This window comes from Nycticebus coucang, chromosome 4 (assembly GCF_027406575.1).
Source record: "Nycticebus coucang isolate mNycCou1 chromosome 4, mNycCou1.pri, whole genome shotgun sequence".
Classification (NCBI taxonomy): Eukaryota; Metazoa; Chordata; class Mammalia; order Primates; family Lorisidae; genus Nycticebus; species Nycticebus coucang.
Window position 1 is genome coordinate 8,630,369 of NC_069783.1, and position 17,662 is coordinate 8,648,030.

The 17,662-nt window shown below is 41.7% G+C and overlaps 1 protein-coding gene and 1 non-coding gene across 3 annotated transcripts in view; one reads left to right on the top strand and one right to left on the bottom strand.

Moving 5' to 3' along the window:
- GRHL1 (grainyhead like transcription factor 1) overlaps window positions 1–17,662 on the top strand; it is a 60,529-nt gene that overhangs the window by 32,785 nt on the left and 10,082 nt on the right. For both annotated transcript variants that reach the window (XM_053589686.1, XM_053589685.1), the window contains exons 9-10: window positions 9,329–9,487; window positions 16,382–16,433. In XM_053589686.1, coding sequence (XP_053445661.1) covers window positions 9,329–9,487; window positions 16,382–16,433 — 211 coding nt within the window. The remainder of the gene's footprint in view (window positions 1–9,328; window positions 9,488–16,381; window positions 16,434–17,662) is intronic.
- On the bottom strand, window positions 3,415–3,541 carry LOC128585251 (small nucleolar RNA SNORA33). Its single transcript, XR_008379973.1, has one exon. It is a non-coding gene; the product is annotated as a small nucleolar RNA SNORA33 (small nucleolar RNA).

The following is a 17,662-nucleotide window of genomic DNA, read 5'->3' on the forward strand; positions in this document are numbered from 1 at the left end:
CTTGGGAGGCTGACGCAAGAGAATCGCTTAAGCCCAAAAGTTTGAGGTTGCTGTGAGCTGTGACGCTGCAGCACTCTACTGAGGGTGACTTAGTGAGACTCTATCTTAAAAAAAAAAAATGTGTATTAAGCATATGCTACATATCAGGCACCAGAAATAAAGAGATTCATATGGTGTTTCCTCATGGAAGTTACAGTTTACTGAGGAAGACATCACATATCATACGCCTACTGTAGTTAAGGGTCACAATTTTAACCCTGTACTGAACACATGAATGCATCCACAAATGTAAATTCCATGAAAAACAAACAACGTGAATAATAAAACTAAGCAATAGAGTTTAATAGGTTTGTAATAGTCTTTTTTTTCTGGTTAACATCTTATGAACTGTGAGTACTTGAATATTTGCCTGACCTTAATGAATAGTGAGGTTGAAGAAAATGCTTTAATCTGTATCTGCTCATTAAATGAATATTCTTATTTGATAGGGATGTTGTGCCTCTGTAAAAAAATATTTTTAGAGCTGGGTGAGGTAGCTCATGCCTTTAATCTTAGCACTCTAGGAGGCAAAGGCAGGTGGATTGCCTAAACTCACAGGTTTGAGACCAGCCTGAGCCAGAGCAAGACCCCATCTCTAAAAACAGCCACGCCTTGGGGTAGGCTCCTATAGTCCCCAGCTACTCAGGAGGCTGAGGCAGGAGAATCTCTTGAGCCCAGGAGTTTGAGGTTGCTGTGAGCTGTGATGCCACAGAACTCTACTGAGGGCGACATAGTGAGATTCTGTCTCAAAAAAAAAAGAAAGAAATGTTTTAACTTAAAAAATCCTGATGGGGGCGGTGCCTCTGGCTCAAGGAGTAGGGCGCCAGCCCCATATGCCAAGGGTGGCGGGTTCAAACCCAGCCCCAGCCAAAAAAACTGCCAAAAAAACCAAAAAAAATCCTGATGGGAGGCTAGGTGTGGTGGCTCAAGCCTGTAATCCTAGCACTCTTGGGAGACCAAGGCGAGAGGATTGCTTAACCTCAGGAGTTTGACACCAGCCTGAGCAGGAGTGAGACCCTGTCTCTACCTAAAGTAGACAAATTAGCCAGCCATTGTGGTAGGCACCTATAATCTTATACCGGGGAAGCTGAGACAGAAGGATTACTTGAGCCCTGGAGTTTGAGGTTGCCATGAGGTAGGCTGATGCCACGGCAGTCTAGTTTGGGCAACAGAGTGACACTGTCTCAAAAAAAAAAAAAAAAAATCCTGATGGGAAACATAAATACAGGTTGGACTATCTGAACTCTATAAGAAAGGAAACCATTTATTAGGACTTGTTTCAATAATCTCAGAGTTTTGAATCCAAAGGAAACCTTTTATGGATCAAAGTGTGTAAGTATATAGATTAGTGACTTTACAGCAGTGGTAAGGTTTGTTTTTTTTTTTAATTTATTTTTAATTTTTTGGAGACAGAGTCTGACTGTCCACTCTGGCTAGAGTGCTGTGGTAGCTGTCTTACCTCACAGCTACCTCAAACTCTTGAGCTCAAGCACTGCTCTTGCCTCAGCCTCCCGAATAGCTGGGACTATAGGTGCCCACCACAATGCACGGTCAGCTCGTCCCCTGGGGTTGTCCTGTTGTCCCCTTTCCTTGGATCCTGCTGGAAGAACCCTTCTGAGCTCTGTTCCCCTTCTCTTGGGGTCTTTAATGCACTGTCACTGTTCTTCATCCTCCTTTGTCACTGTTTACTGGTATATTTGTGTATTTATCTAGGCAAGGAGGCATTTTTATTTATTTTTTTTTTTGAGACAGAGTCTCACTATGTCACCCTTGGTAGAGGGCCCTGGCGTCACAGCTCACAGCAACCTCCAACTTGTGGGCGTAAGAGATTCTCTTGCCTCAGCCTCCCAAGTAGCTGGGACTACAGGCACCCACCAAAATGCACAGCTATTCAGGAGGCATTTTTTAAAATGCCAAATTAGGACTGCTGTAAACTTATTTAATAAATTTAGAAAGCTGCTAGGTTTGGAAAGAATTTATTGTTAAATAGAAGCAAATGTACATAGGAAAGAGATTACACGTAATCATGAATACCCGTGAAGTCAGGCCTTTCTGGAGGCTCCGTGTTTATGCTGATCCTGGGATTTATCACCTGCTTATTTTTGCTTTGAATAGAAACTTGATACTGGGACACAAGGGGAGGTAAGCTTTTGGGTTGGATTACCTTGAAATCCTCTTGTTAAGGGAATATCACTTTGGCTCAGGCTTCCTGGAATTGTTAAAGGTAAAGTCTCACTTTCCCAGGCAGCTGTTTTTGAGTTGGGAATTGAACCACGTGGCTTAGAATGACAGAAAAATTTATATTTTCTATTTGGTTGTAAAAAGGAAAATAGGGCGCGGCTCAGCACCTGTAGCTGAGTGGCAAGGGCTCCATTCACATACACCAGAGCTGGCGGATTCAAATCCAGCCCAGGCCTGCCAAACAACAATGACAACTGCAACAAAAAAAAGCTAGGCGTTGTGGCGGGCGCCTGTAGTCCCAGCTACGTGGGAGGCTGAGGCAAGATAATCGCTTAAGCCCAAGAGTTTGAGGTTGCTGTGAGCTGTGACACCATGGCACTCTACCCAGGGTGACAACTTGAGACTCTGTCTCAAAAAAAAAGAAAAGAAAGAAAAAAAAAGAAAAATAGTGTGGTTACTTTATATGGTCAGTTGTTTGCATGAACTGCTTTCTTCTCTTTTTTAACCTAGGTGTGTTCCATAGACAGTCTCCTTACCTCTGATTTGTGGATTTATGGATTGTATATGAGTTTTTTAAAATATGTAAGAAAATATATAAAGTCGGAGTACAGATTTTCTGTAATGCTATTAAACTTCACATGTGCGAAGGTTTGCCTATATATCTAGATCTACATCTAGTTTTTTGTTTGTTTTGAGGAATGTGAGCCAAAGTTTTATTTGTTCATTTCTTGCATTTGAAGTACTCTTCAGTGACTTCCTTGGCCTGAGATTCTTTGCTATAAAATTACATGCAATTTCTTATTAACATTTAGAAATTCATTAAATTCTTAATATTAGTCACAGGAAAGCTTTAATAATTAACTATGTCTTTAAAAAATGATTCCCATAGGCTCAGCTCCTATGGGAATCATAGGAGCACAGAGGTTACGGCACTGGCCATGTACACCAAGGTTGGCAGGTTCGAACCTGAGCTGGGCCAGTTAAACAACAATGACAACTGTAACAAAAAATAGCTGGGCGTTGTGGCAGACACCTGTAGTCCCAGCTATTTGGGAGGCTGAGGCAAGAGAATCACTTAAGCCCAAGGGTTTGAGGTTGCTGTGAGCTGTGATGCCACAGCTACCAAGGGCAACAAAGTGAGATTCTGTCACCAAAAAAAAAAAAGAAAGAAAAAAAATTCCCACAATTAGAATTTGTTGCACCCATTTTCAGGAATCTTAACTTTAATGTCCTTCAGCCTCCTAACATGGCTTTAATATTGCCAGCTTTTTAAAACTTTCTGCAGAAACACTTTCACCTAATCACATTGATTGTCTGGCTTTAGATCTAGGAACACTTACCTTTTAAATTAAAGCAATTTGCTTATTGACTGAAAATAAGTTAAATGGAAAGAAAAGTCATAGCTGGCAGAATAAGATGCTGCACTCAGTTGTGAAAGGGACATGGCATAGAATGCAGGTCCGGTCTAGTCAGGGAGAGAAATATGTGACATTAAGGTGACATTTCTGGTAGTGAGTAGAAGCCAAGGTGAGTCCAGGGAGAAGCTGCTGGGAAAGAGGCAGCAGGGTGGAAAGGGAAGAGGCCACCCAGTTCACTCGCTTTCTACCTTGGGACAACTTTAAACATCTTTCTGGGCTTCATCTATGAAAGAAAGATGCCAAGGTGGTGGTGCTGATTCCACCCGTTGTACCCAGCGTGGGCCCTGACCTTACAGGTGCTCAGGCTTGCTGAGTGGTCTGCACTGTGTGCTGGCAGTGGACTGCAGTCTGCATGAAGGGGACCACAGGGGGGAGGGCCCTGAGTTGGCCATATGGGAGCCAGAAGCAGGAAGCATGCAGGGTCAGTGTGTAAAGTGTATCCCCGAGGCAGCGAGGAGACTGTCTCAGATGACTTTTAAATCTGTGTACTGTACAAGACCTCAGTCTTTTTAGGACGTTTTGATCTTTTCCAGCTTAGAAGCAGTATTTAGACAAGAGCAAGAGTGCGAACCCTACTTCAGCAGTTTGCATACCTCCTGGGGAGTGTTCTGTGTTCAGGTTCTGATCTTTCTCCTTAACTTTCCCTGCTCCCTTCTCTTTCATCTTAATGTTCTTATTCTCACCCCACCTGCAATAACTTACATTTATCCCCATCTGCATCTCAGTTGGGCCAGTGACACCCAGTGCTACTTGTGGTACGTCTGTTCTTGGGTGTTGGATCTGAGGGACTCAGTTGTTGATGGAATACCTGTCTCATTTACAGGTCTTAGGTGAGATGTGTCATCCTTAGTTTTAAAAACTGTAATTCTAGTCATGTCCACTCTGTGGTGCTCTTGGATCAGGAACAAATTCTGAAACCAGTTGTATCAGAGCTTAAAAACAGTAACAAATCCAGAATGACAGAAATAGAAAATGAAACATGTTAATGTGCTGTATCTGGGTTTCTGTGAATAACAACTTCTGGAATCACATTAATCATGTGACAATTTAACAGGCCTATATCAAGTTCTGAAATAGCATCAACTATACAAAATCTCCCTAAAAAGAAAAGCCCAGGACCAGATGGCTTTACGTCAGAATTCTACCAAACCTTTAAAGAAGAACTAGTACCTATATTACTAAACCTCGTCCAAAATATAGAAAAAGAAGGAATACTATCCAACACATTCTACGAAGCAAACATCACCTTGATCCCCAAACCAGGGAAAGACCCAACAAGAAAAGAAAATTATAGACCAATATCACTAATGAATATTGATGCAAAAATACTCGATAAGATCCTAACAAACAGAATCCAACAACACATCAAAAAAATTATACACCACGACCAAGTGGGATTTATCCCAGGGTCTCAAGGCTGGTTCAATGTACATAAATCTATAAATGTGATTCAGCACATAAACAAACTAAAAAATAAGGATCATATGATTCTTTCAATTGATGCAGAAAAAGCTTTTGATAATATCCAGCATCCCTTCATGATCAGAACACTTAGGAAAATTTTGGTATAGAAGGGACATTTCTTAAACTAATATAGGCCACCTACAGTAAACCCACAGGCAATATCATATTGAATGGAGTTAAATTGAAATCATTTCTACTTAGATCAGGAACCAGGCAAGGTTGCCCATTGTCTCCATTGCTCTTTAACATTGTAATGGAAGTTTTAGCCATTGCAATTAGGGAAGAAAAGGCGATCAAGGGTATCCACATAGGGTCAGAAGAGATCAAACTTTCACTCTTTGCAGATGATATGATCGTATATCTGGAAAACACTAGGGACTCTACTACAAAACTTTTAGAAGTGATCAAGGGATACAGCAATGTCTCAGGCTACAAAATCAACACCCATAAATCTGTAGCCTTTATATATACCAACAATAACCAAGCCGAAAAAACAGTCAAGGCCTCTATTCTTTTCACAGTAGTGCCAAAGAAGATGAAATATTTGGGAGTATACCTAACAAAGGACGTGAAATATCTCTACAAAGAGAACTATGAAACTAAGAAAAGAAATAGCTGAAGATGTTAACAGATGGAAAAACATACCATGCTCATGGCTGGGAAGGATCAACATTGTTAAAATGTCTATACTACCCAAAGCAATATATAATTTTAATGCAATTCCTATTAAAGCTCCATTGTCATATTTTAAAGATCTTGAAAAAATAATACTTCATTTTATATGGAATCAGAAAAAAACCCGAATAGCCAAAACATTACTGAGCAATAAAAACAAAGCAGGAGGAATCACGCTACCAGACCTGAGACTGTACTATAAATCGATAGTGATCAAAACAACATGGTACTGGCACAAAAACAGAGAAGTAGATGTCTGGAACAGAATAGAGAACCAAGAGATGAATCCAGCCACTTAGCGTTATTTGATCTTTGACAGGCCAATTAAAAACATTCAGTGGGGAAAAGATTCCCTATTTAACAAATGGTGCGTGGTGAACTGGCTGGCAACCTGTAGAAGATTGAAACTGGACCCACACCTTTCACCATTAACTAAGATAGACTCTCACTGGATAAAAGATTTAAACTTAAGACATGAAAGTATAAAAATACTTGAAGAAAATGCAGGGAAAACGCTTGAAGGAATCGGCCTGGGTGAATATTTTATGAGGAGGACTCCCAGGCAATTGAAGCAGCTTCAAAAATACACTACTGGGACCTGATCAAAATAAAAAGCTTCTGCACAGCCAAGAACATAGTAAGTAAAGCAAGCAGACAGCCTTCAGAATGGGAGAAAATATTTGCGGTTATACCTCTGATAAAGGTCTAATAAGCAGAATCCACAGAGAACTTAAACGTATTAGCAAGAAAAGAACACGTGACCCCATCTCAGGGTGGGCAAGGGACTTGAAGAGAAACTTTTCTAAAGAAGACAGATGCACAATCTACAAACACATGAAAAAAAGCTCATCATCCTTAATCATCAGAGAAATGCAAATCAAAGCTACTTTGAGATATCACCTAACCCCAGTAAGAGTAGCCCACATAACAAAATCCCAAAACCAGAGATGTTGGCGTGGATGTGGAGAAAAGGGCACACTTCTACACTGCTAGTGGGAATGCCCACTAATACGTTCCTTCTGGAAGGATGTTTGGAGAATACTTAGAGACCTAAAAATAGACCTGCCGTTTGATCCTATACCAAAAATCACAATATAACAAAGACATCTGTACCAGAATGTTTATTGCAGCCCAATTCATAATTGCTAAGTCATGGAAGAAGCCCTAGTGCCCATCGACCCATGAATGGACTAGCAAATTGTGGTACATGTATACCATGGAATATTATGCAGCCTTGAAGAAAGATGGAGACTTTACCTCTTTCATGTTTACATGGATGGAGCTGGAACATATTCTTCTTAGTAAAGCATCTCAGAAATGGAAGAAAAAGTATTCAATGTACTCAGCCCTACTATGAAGCTAAATTACAGCTTTCACGTGAAGGCTATAACCCAACTATAGCACAAGACTATGAGGAAAGGGCCAAGGGAGGGGGGGGGAGGTTAGGGTGGTGGGAGGGGAATGGGGCCACACCTATGGTGCATCTTAGAATGGGTACAGGCGAAACTTACTAAAGGCAGAATACAAATGTCTACGTACAATAACTAAGAAAATGCCACGAAGGCTACGTTGAATAGTTTGATGAGAATATTTCAGATTGTATGTGAAACTAGCACATTGTACCCCTTGATTGCACTAATGTACACAGCTATGATTTAACAATAAAAATAAATAAATTAAAAAAAATCATGTACAATTTATTTTAACTTTTGAGAAAATTTATTGCAGGATAAACATAATTGATTTGGACCCCAAGATAGGGAGTGGAGAAAAGGGTGTGGAAATCTCCTGATCGCCTCCCTGTCAGAGGAGAATCTGCCTGGAGAGGTTCCCACCTTCTCTGTGTGTTGTGGAGGCACTGACTTGAGGGCAGTAGGTGCTAACCTGCTGCATTGGAAATGGTCCTTCAAAATTCTCAGGGGTGGGCCAGGTGTGGTGGCTCACACCTATAATCCTAGCACTCTGGGAGGCTGAGGTGGGTGGATTGCCCTGAGCTCCAGCCTGAGTCACAGTGAGACCTCGTCTCTAAAAATAGCCAGGCATTGTGGCAGGCATCTGTAGTCCCAGCTACTTGGGAGGCTGAGGCAAGAGAATCGCTTAAAGCCCAAGAGTTGGAGGTTGCTGTGAACTATGACACCACAGCACTCTACCGAGGGCAACAAAATAAGACTGTCTCAAAAAAAAAAAAAAATTCTCAGGGACAGGTGGTGGTTTGAGAACACAGAGAAAAACCTTTTAAACCATAGTTTGACAGCCTGAAAGTCCCATGTGGTCAGTTTTTTCTCCAGCATTGTTTTGTGATTGCCTAGCAGAACCTGTTTCTGTTGCTGAAAGAATTGGGCTTTTCTTTGCCCTTGTGGAAATAGACACACTTAAGTTGTTCTCCTAGAAAGTTTTGACTACATCTATGAATGAGGGGTGCATTTGTTAGTGTTTTATTCTCAGGCTATTAGTAAACCTTATCACTTTCGTCTTAGTTTTAACCTGGGCATGTAAAGATAAGCATCTAACTATACAGTGGAACCTCTGTAAGTTGACCACCCAAGGGACTGTAACAAACTGGTTAATACATGAAGGTATTCAACATAAGGAACTGGGCCTACTGTACTGAGTACATGTGGTATATTGCTAGTCTGTAAAAATTAGGTCAATTTAAGGAAGTGGTCTATGTAGGGAGGAAGTCAACTATGGAGTTTCTATTGTATTTAAATAGTAAAAAGCACTCAAGCTGATGATGGTCACCACCCAGAAGAGATATGGGAATTATTGTAAATTATAAATTATTTCCTAAGGACTGGGTCCAATATGATTCTATAACTAGAAGAACAAGCTGGGGGAAAAATTAAGATATTTTAATCTATATGGCCAGGCACGGTGGCTACTCCTGTAATCCTAGCATTCTGGAAGGCCAAGGCCGATAGATTGCCTGAGCTCACAAGTTTGAGACTAGCCTGAGCCAGGGCAAGACCCCCATCTCTAAAAATAGCCGGACGTTGTGGTAGGCTCTTGTAGTCCCAGCTACTTGGGAGGCAAAGACGTTTTAAACGGGATAAATAGGGAATGAGAGAGAACATCATTGGACAATTTTGTAATCATAAAATGTGTGGATTAGAGGAACACTGGTTTCATAAAATATTAGGATAGAGGGTACTACAGGTTACCCTAGAGGTGGTATCAAAATAAGTATAGGTGAATTCCTAGGAGTTTGTCCTGAGTTGTGAGTCAGCTGCACAGAGTTATGCTGTTGGTAACTTTGGAGAATGACGTCAGGGAAGATGACCACTGCTTCTTAAACTAGTCCCAGCCGATGTTAAATAGAGATTCTGGAAGGGAAAGTAAACAAAGATTCAGAGTTACCATCTGTTCTTCCCTTTTAAGGTCTATTATTCTTATGACCTAAGGTAATTTTAAAATATATTCTTTATTATCTCTTTTTAAAAGTTTCTTATTTGAAAGATATTTGAGTAATTAGGAACGCTGGTATTTTCACAGGCTATGCTGGGGTGACTTTTGGTGCCTGTTGCTGATGGTCCCCTCTCTTTCCTTTGCAGGTTTTCATCTCCGTGAACTGCTTAAGCACAGATTTCTCCTCTCAGAAGGGCGTGAAGGGGTTGCCTCTGAACATTCAAATTGACACCTACAGTTACAACAACCGCAGCAACAAGCCAGTGCACCGGGCCTACTGCCAGATAAAGGTCTTCTGTGACAAGGTGAGACGGGGGGGATGCTTAGAGTAAAGGGTTTGAGACATACTCTTCCTCACAGAAAAAGCAAGAGCCTCTGATATGTGACATCAATATGACAGTATTGCTGCTAGTATAAAAAGTTTATTTTAAATGAGCAATTATTGCTTTAGCCTTGCAAAGATACATTAAATAGAGATCAAAAATTACATTTTAACTGAACGATCAGAAGGGTTGGTAAATATGTTTTGCTGAGCGGGTCTTGTAAGGGCACTGTGCACGCAGGTTGCAGAATCTGTAAGCATATAACGAGAAGAATGATGATCGGTGATGTGCTCAGCTGGCCAGATGGAGGGAGAGTCTGGACAGTCCAGTGTATTTTGAGGGCAGGAGCTAGTGGTGGCTGTGAGAACTGGGAAGCAGCTGTGGATGAGTGAATGTTCCATTGAACTAAGACTGAACAGGATTTTAACTTCCTACTCAAAAATATTGGACTTGTTTTTATGGCTGGGTGTACTAGTTTCCTATTGTTGTTAACGAATTACCCCAAACTTAGTGGCTTAAAATAACACTAATTTATTACCTTACAATCTGTAGGTCAGAGGTCTGACATGGGTCTCACTGGGCTAAAATCAAAGTGGACAGGTTGCATCCTTCCCAAGGCTCTAGAGCAGCGGTTCTCAACCTGTGGGTCGCAACCCATAGGAACTGTATTAAAGGGCCACAGCATTAGGAAGGTTGAGAACCCCTGCTCTAGAGGGAAGTCTGCTGCATTGCCTTCTCCACCTTCCCAGGGCTGCCCACAGTCCTTAGCTTGTGGCTCCTTCCATCTCAGAGCTACACTGGCTGGTCAAGTCTCACGTCACCTTGCCCAGTGTACTCTCTCTCTGACATCTCCTCTCTGACTCTCCTGCTCCCTCTGCTGTTTTGAAGGGCCCTGTGATGACCTTGGGCGTGCGTGAATGACCTAGGATAGTCTCCCAGGCTTCCAGTCAGCTGATTAGTGGCCTTACTCCCTGTTGCCTTGGAAATGACCTGTTTCCAGGCTCTAGATCAGGAGTTGGGCATCATTGGAGGCCCTAGGAGCTGCCATGGTGATGAGTCACAGCCGGCAGGGAGCGGGCATTGCTGGCCTGGCTCAGATTTCTTCCCTTCTTACTGCAGTCCTCTTTCCAGGCAAGAGAACCTGAAGAGAAACTTTTGATTATCCATGTTCTTTTTCTACAAATGTAGGGATAAATTAAAGTTAATAGTTCAATTAAATTTTTTTTTCACATCTGCTGTTTCTAAAAAACTGCCATGTCTTTGTATTAATTTTCCTTGGCATTGTTTAGGATTCTTAAGTTTACTTTTTGAACTGCGGAAATGTCTGTTTTTCATCAGAGCAGGTGGCAAACAGTTGATCCCTGCCATCGGTACACCAATGCCACCTCCAGGGCCCAGCTGTGGGACACTCTGTCTAAGATGGCACTGTCAAAAGATGCTTACCAGAGGGCGGTTCCTGCATCAGGGACTTCCTCTGTGTTCAGTCACCTCTCAGGGCACCTCTTCAGTTATCAATGGGGAAAGACCACATTTTCCATTTCTAATCTGGCATGAACGTCTGTCAAATACAGTGAAAATTCAGATGAACTGCTAGAAAAGCAAAATGGCACATAGTCATTTAGACTCTAAGCCCCAATTATTTATTTTTTTATTTCAGTAGACATAAAATTATTCTATCTAATTGCTTTCCAAATGCTTACTCAGTTTCTGGCATGTCCTTTCTCAGACTTAACAGTTGTGGGCTTCCACATGAGAGAAAATCTCAAACTCAAGGAGGGGAGGGGTGGGGGAGGGGAAGGGGTTTAGTAGTTTCCCACCCATGGGTACAACCCCTGGGGTACGTGACACACGTGGGTATAGGGAAAACTACATCTCTGATTTTTGCCCATCTTTTGTAAATTATGTAACCCAATGGTTTATACCCTCATAGTAATCTGAAATTTTAAAAAATGAAAAAAAAATACTGGTCCACACATCACACTTTGAATGCTGCTGTGCTGGGGGATGTCAACATGACTTAGCACAGCTGGGGTTTTCCGTATCAGATGGTAAGAATGGTACAGCCAGGTTTGAAGGGAAGGGGCAGTATTGATTCATGCTCCTAAACAAATTTGGTTTTAATAGTAAGACTTTTCTTTCGAGGGAGCCTCCAATGTCAGTAGCTAGTTGAGAGAATAAAACACAGGAAAAGTTTCATGATTTGTCCCAAGTTACTTTAACAATCAGTGGTTATGCAAAGTTCAGAAAGTTCCTTTTGCTATGAGAGTACTTTAAAGCCACGTATTAGTATACGCTGTAGAGCAGAATGCCTTTCCTCCAAGTGGCAAAATTGAATGTGGTTTGGGATGTTACATGACTTCATATTCTGGTGTTGCTGCTTGCCTGCCATCCGTTCACTCAGATCCTGTGTAGTAGGAGCACAGAATGTGAGGTTTGGGACAGTGTGTTAAATGTGCAGGCCCAAGTCAGTCACAGTGTTCTCATCTCTAGTGTATAAGCTCTGTGAAGTTGGTAGAAGAACATCGCACAGAGCCATGGTTAGGCAGTGAGGCGTCTGCCTCTAGGGGTGCTTTGTATGGCTGAGTCAGTAACTCCATACCCTCAGCCTTTGTGAGTTATGGCTCCTTTGTGAAACCCTTAAAAATATTATTTTTTCCTACCGCCTTTGGTATGTGATCCTAGAGATCTACATGGAGATGAAATTTACTGGTCTGATCTCTCATTTTCTGTCCTTAGGGCATATAGAGGAGGTAATAAGCATTGTATAATAGCAGGGCTTTAAGGTGAAATTATACAGCAGGTTTTCTTCCCTTGTTTTTAATCTCAGAGTTATTACAGGCTGATAGAAAATCCTACACGATAAGAAAATATGTATGTATTGTGTGTAATTAATTTTCAAAGTCCTTGAACCTTTCAACTGCATGAAACCCCATGTGACCTGACCAATTTAGCACTTTTTTAGAGGAAATGGGAGCAGAAATTGCTTCTATAGCCAATGGAAATGTGGCAGCTTCTCTTTCTGTAGCTTGTGTCCCTAGTCCATCCTAATAGAGAAGAATTTCATTGACACTTATTTCTCATTAGGAGATTTTTTTTTCTTTCATCAGAGTAATCTTCATCATAGCTATAACTGGAAGCAGATGTTACGGATGAACATTTTGGGATGACACCTGATGTGATTGCCCAAGCTCAGTCTCTTTAGTTGTTGACTGAGAGAGTCAGAACTGCTTGGGTTTACATGGTTCTCTGTAATGCCTTAGACTTCCTTAATATATTTTTTTTCATTGTGTGCTCACTGGTGATGAATTCTTACAGCTCGTCTATGTCTGAAGTCTTTATGTCACCATCTATTTTGAAGATCTTTCTGCTGGGCATAAACTTCTAGGTTAACTTTTTGTCTTTCCGTTAGCAGCCCTGAAGGGGCCACTCTACTGTCTTCCAGCTGTCACCCTCTCTTTGTTCTTCGTACATCATGTGTCTTTTTCCTGTGACTGTTTTTAAAGATTTTCTCTTTATCACTGGTTTTAAACAATTCAATGACGATGGCTCTTCAGTGTTTCTTGTCCTTGGAGCTTGTTGAGCTTCTTCAATTTGTTGAGAACCTGTGGGTTTATAGTTTTCATTGAATTTGGAAAATTTTCAGCCATTATTAACTTGCACGTTTTTTCCTTCCCCTTCCTTTGGGGACCCCAGGTGCACACGTAAAGTGCCCAGAGTTGTTCCACACTTCACTGACGCCATCTTCTTTCCTTTCTTTTTTTTTAATTGCTTTTACTCTGTTGCATTTTGAATAGTTTCCATTGTCATATACTAAAGTTCACAGTATTTCCTTTCTCTGAGTCTAAACTTCTGTTAATGTTGTCCAGTATATTGTTCATCTCAGACATTGTAGTCTTCATCTCAAAGTCCTAGCTGGATATTTTATCTTTCATATCTTTACTTTAGCACATTTAGTTTTTTTCACTAGCTTTTTTGACATATGGAATGTAATTGTAATAACTGTTTTGATGTCCTTGTCTAACATCTGTGGCAGCTTTGGGTCATTTTCAGCGGTTCATTTTCCTTGTCGCAGCTGTGCTTTGCTGCTTCTCTGCCTGCCTGGCATCTGACTGGACAGCTTCCCAAGTACCTGGAACTACAGGCCTGGTAAACTTTACCTTGCTGCATACTGGACGTTTTTGTATTCCTGTGAATCTTCGTGAACTTTGTTCTTAGATCTAGCTAAGTTACTTAGAAACTGTTTGATCCTCTCAGACCTTATTTCTGTGATTTGACAGGTAGGTCTGGAGCCATGCTCAGTGTAAGGTAATTCTGCACTCCTGAGCAAGAATTTTCTTGAGTGTTCTACCTAATACCCTGTAAATTGTAAGTTTTCCCAGTCTTGGAGCAGGCACTGTTTTCAGACATTCATCTTCCCATCTCAGCCCCATCTCCTACCCCACCCCCCACCCCCGTCGTGGGTGACTTCCTGCCACCTGGGTACCTGTTAGTGCTCTGTACAGTGCCTTGGAGGGACCCTGTGAACACCTCTGGGGCTCTGTCTCCCCACCCAGGGGACCTGGACTGAGAAGCCACCGGACTCCTGTCCCCGCAGCCTGGAAACTCTGAAGGCCACAGGCTGTCATCACTGGAGGGCTCACCTTATTTGCTTCTGTCTGTCAGGGATCACTGTTCTCAGAATCCTTGTGTCATGCATTTTGTCTGGTTTTTGATGTTTCTGAATGGAGAATAAATCTATGCTACTCTGTGTTGGGTTGAAGTAAAAGTTTCTTTTTTTTTTTTTTTTTGGTTTTTGGCCGGGGCTAGGTTTGAACCCGCCACCTCCGGCATATGGGACCGGCGCCCTACTCCTTGAGCCACAGGCGCCACCCAAAGTAAAAGTTTCTTGTTCCTTATAGATATAATAGTTAAATAAGGGGGAAATGTCTTATTTTGCAAAACTGCCTTTGGGGGAGTTTCTCATCAAAATGCAGTTACTGTGTTGGGCATGGTGACTGATGCCAATAATCCTAACTTCCTGGGAGGCCAAAGCAGATCGATTCCTTGAGCTGAGGAGTTTGAGACCATCTTGAGCAAGAACAAAACCTTGTCTCTACTGAAAATAGAAAAACTGACCAGGCATTGTGGTACATGCTGTAGTTCCAGCTGCTTGGGCGGCTGAGGCAAGAGGATCTCTTGAGCCCAAGAGTTTGAAGTTGGTGTGAGTTATGATGTCATGGCACTCTACCCAGGGGTGACAGAGTAAGACTGTGTCTCAAAAAGATAAAAAAATGAAGTTATTGTTAGACTTATCAGCTACCATATGATAATGGCTAGGAGACTAGGAATATTTACCAGTTTTTCTTTTTTTTTTTTTTCTTTTTCTTTTTTTGGCCAGGGCTGGGTTTGAACCCATCACCTCCCGTATATGGGGCTGGCGCCCTACTTCTTTGAGCCACAGGTACCGCCATATTTACCAGTTTTTCTATGGCAGAAAGTTAATGTTTGTGTTAATATTACATAGCAATTTGTGTAAGTAGGTTGTATTACTGATATAATATGTTAGTGTATTAGCATCCTCTAGAAAAGGCAGAGGTGATTTTGTATTTTTTTGTTTGTTTGTTTGTTTGTTTGAGACAGAGTCTCACTATGTTGCCCTTGGTAGAGTGCCGCGGTGTCACAACTCACAGCAACCTCAAACTCTTGGGCTTAAGTGATTCTTTTGCATCAGCCTCCCAAGTAGCGGGGACTTCAGGCACCCGCCACAATGCCTGGCTATTTTTTTGTTGTTGTAGTTGTCATTGTTGTTTAGCAGGCCCAGGCCAGGTTCGAACCTGCCAGCCCTAGTGTATGTGGCCAGCACCCTAACCACTGAACTATGGGTACAAAGCCTGCATTCTATTTTTTTAAATGTGGTCCTTACCATATAATAATGCCAAGATCACAGGGATGATTTTTATTGCCTCTCTTTGCTATCAGCAGATTTATTTAATAGAAAACTAAGCTACAAATTCATACTTCAATGGATAACTTTGTGAAGATATCTGTGCCATCTAGAAATTAATGCCAGTAAGTCAAGCAAAATGATGAAATATTATGTTTTTTAGTTTACTTAATTCCTTGATTTTTAGATCATGTTTATTGATCTAAAAACATGGTTCTTAAATTGTGACGGGTTCGGTTGCTCAGCACCGTCACTCTTTGCACAGTTGGTATACGTAGCATAGAGTGTCCTTTCTGTGGGACTCCAGGTGCACTTTCTCTTTTACGTGTTAGATTTCCAGTTACAGCTTCCCTTTTGTGAATTTGGTTGGTCGTATTTGTCACTTAGTTGGTGCAGAATCTCAACTTTCAGTAGCATTGCCCACAGAGGAGAATACACTCAGAAGCGGGATCAACTTGGTTTTTTTCTTTCATTTTCCTTCCCTGCTAGACAAAGGGAAAAGCCCTCATGTTTGCAGACGCTGTAGTGACATTAGCGGGCATTAGCCAGCTTCTTATTTAACCTGGCCATATTCAGTATTGAAAGGAATTTTGCTCTTTTTACATAAATATTTTTCCCTGTGATTTCATATAGTTAAAAGTAACTTTTAGGGTGGCACCTATGGCTCGGTGGGCAGGGCGCCGGCCCCATATACCGAGGGTGGTGGGTTCCCAGGAGCTGGAGGTTGCTGTGAGCTGTGTTGCCATGGCACTCCACCAAGGGCAATAAAGTGAGACTCTGTCTCTACCAAGAAAAAAAAAAGTAACTTTTAAAAATAGACTTTTTAGGGAAGTGTCATGATAAGCCCCATGAATAAGGTAAGAGAGATTTTCCCCCATTGGTCAGGGTAAGATTAGATATCTTAAAGAAGATCAGATAAACAGAAGCATATCTCACCTTCTCTTGACCTACAGGGAGCCGAACGGAAAATCAGGGATGAAGAACGAAAGCAAAGCAAGAGAAAAGGCAAGTGTACTGACCCCAGCTCCCAGGTGAACGCCTGTAAGTAGAACGTTCCCATCACACCTCAGACCTTTTCCGTTCACAATGGTGGCTGCAGTTGGCAAGCAGAAGATACAGTTGTGGGCGTTTTTTACTGTCCTGAAATAGTAGCATTGCCTCCTTCACCAGACCTAGCCCACGAACGGCTGACCGGGATGGTTTTCCTGGGGAGCTCCCAGAGGGTCCTTGACGTTCCCAGAGCTCAGCTTTCTTGCTGTCGATTCTAGTTCAAGCTGCTGGTCCTGGTCCTGGAAGATAATAGTACGTGTTCCCCATGAATAGTGTTATAATTGAGACCTGTCTAGACCTTAAAAATGATGATAATAGTGGCCTTGAGAATTCAGGATGTCTCAGTTCCCAATGGGTATCATTTTCTCATGCATAGTGCAATATCCTCATGGTTTCGGAATCTGTAGGGCTTCTCTTTGGTTGGACTTGTACCAGGAAAAGCTTTTTTTTTTCTTTTTGTTAATATGACCAGTATTCATATTCAAAAAATCCTGTACCTAAAGGGAAAAAAGCACTGCTGTGTGCCTGAGGGTTTCGCCTGCAGTGCGTGGGCTTCTAGCGCGCTTAGTGAGCAACTGTCTGGCTCGCAGACATCTGCCCCGGGCACCTCAGTCAGGACTCCCCAGCTGGCATCAAAGTGCAGACACTCAGTGTCGCCTCAGAGAGCAGCTGACTGCGGGGGAGACCTCATTACTGAGTACTACACGGCCAGATTATGGGGAAGACAGAGTCTGTAATTTAATAAATTAAAAATCAGACAGGCATGCTTGTGCTTAATCTCAGTGTTGAGTTTTTGATATGCTCTGAAGTCCAGGGGCACATTACCAGTATGTAAGTTGCCTAATGAGGACAGCTGAGGTGAAATTCCTTTGAAGTTATGTTCATATGATTATAAATTTTAGCCTTTCCAATGAAAACTAAATATGGTTTGTCTCTGTCACAATTCATGTGTATGTCTGTGTGTATTTTTTTATTATTATTTTTTGTCTGTGTGTATTTTTAAAGATTCCTTTTCTTTTTTGACTTTTTATGTGTTCAGTTGATTTTTATAGAAATACAATAAATTTATTCACATAAACTGATTTTTTTTAAGCCAGGTGTGGTGACTTGTACCTCACCTCTGCCTCCTAGCTACTTGGAGGGAGAGCAGAGAGGGACCCTTGACGCCAGGAGTTCCAGACCAG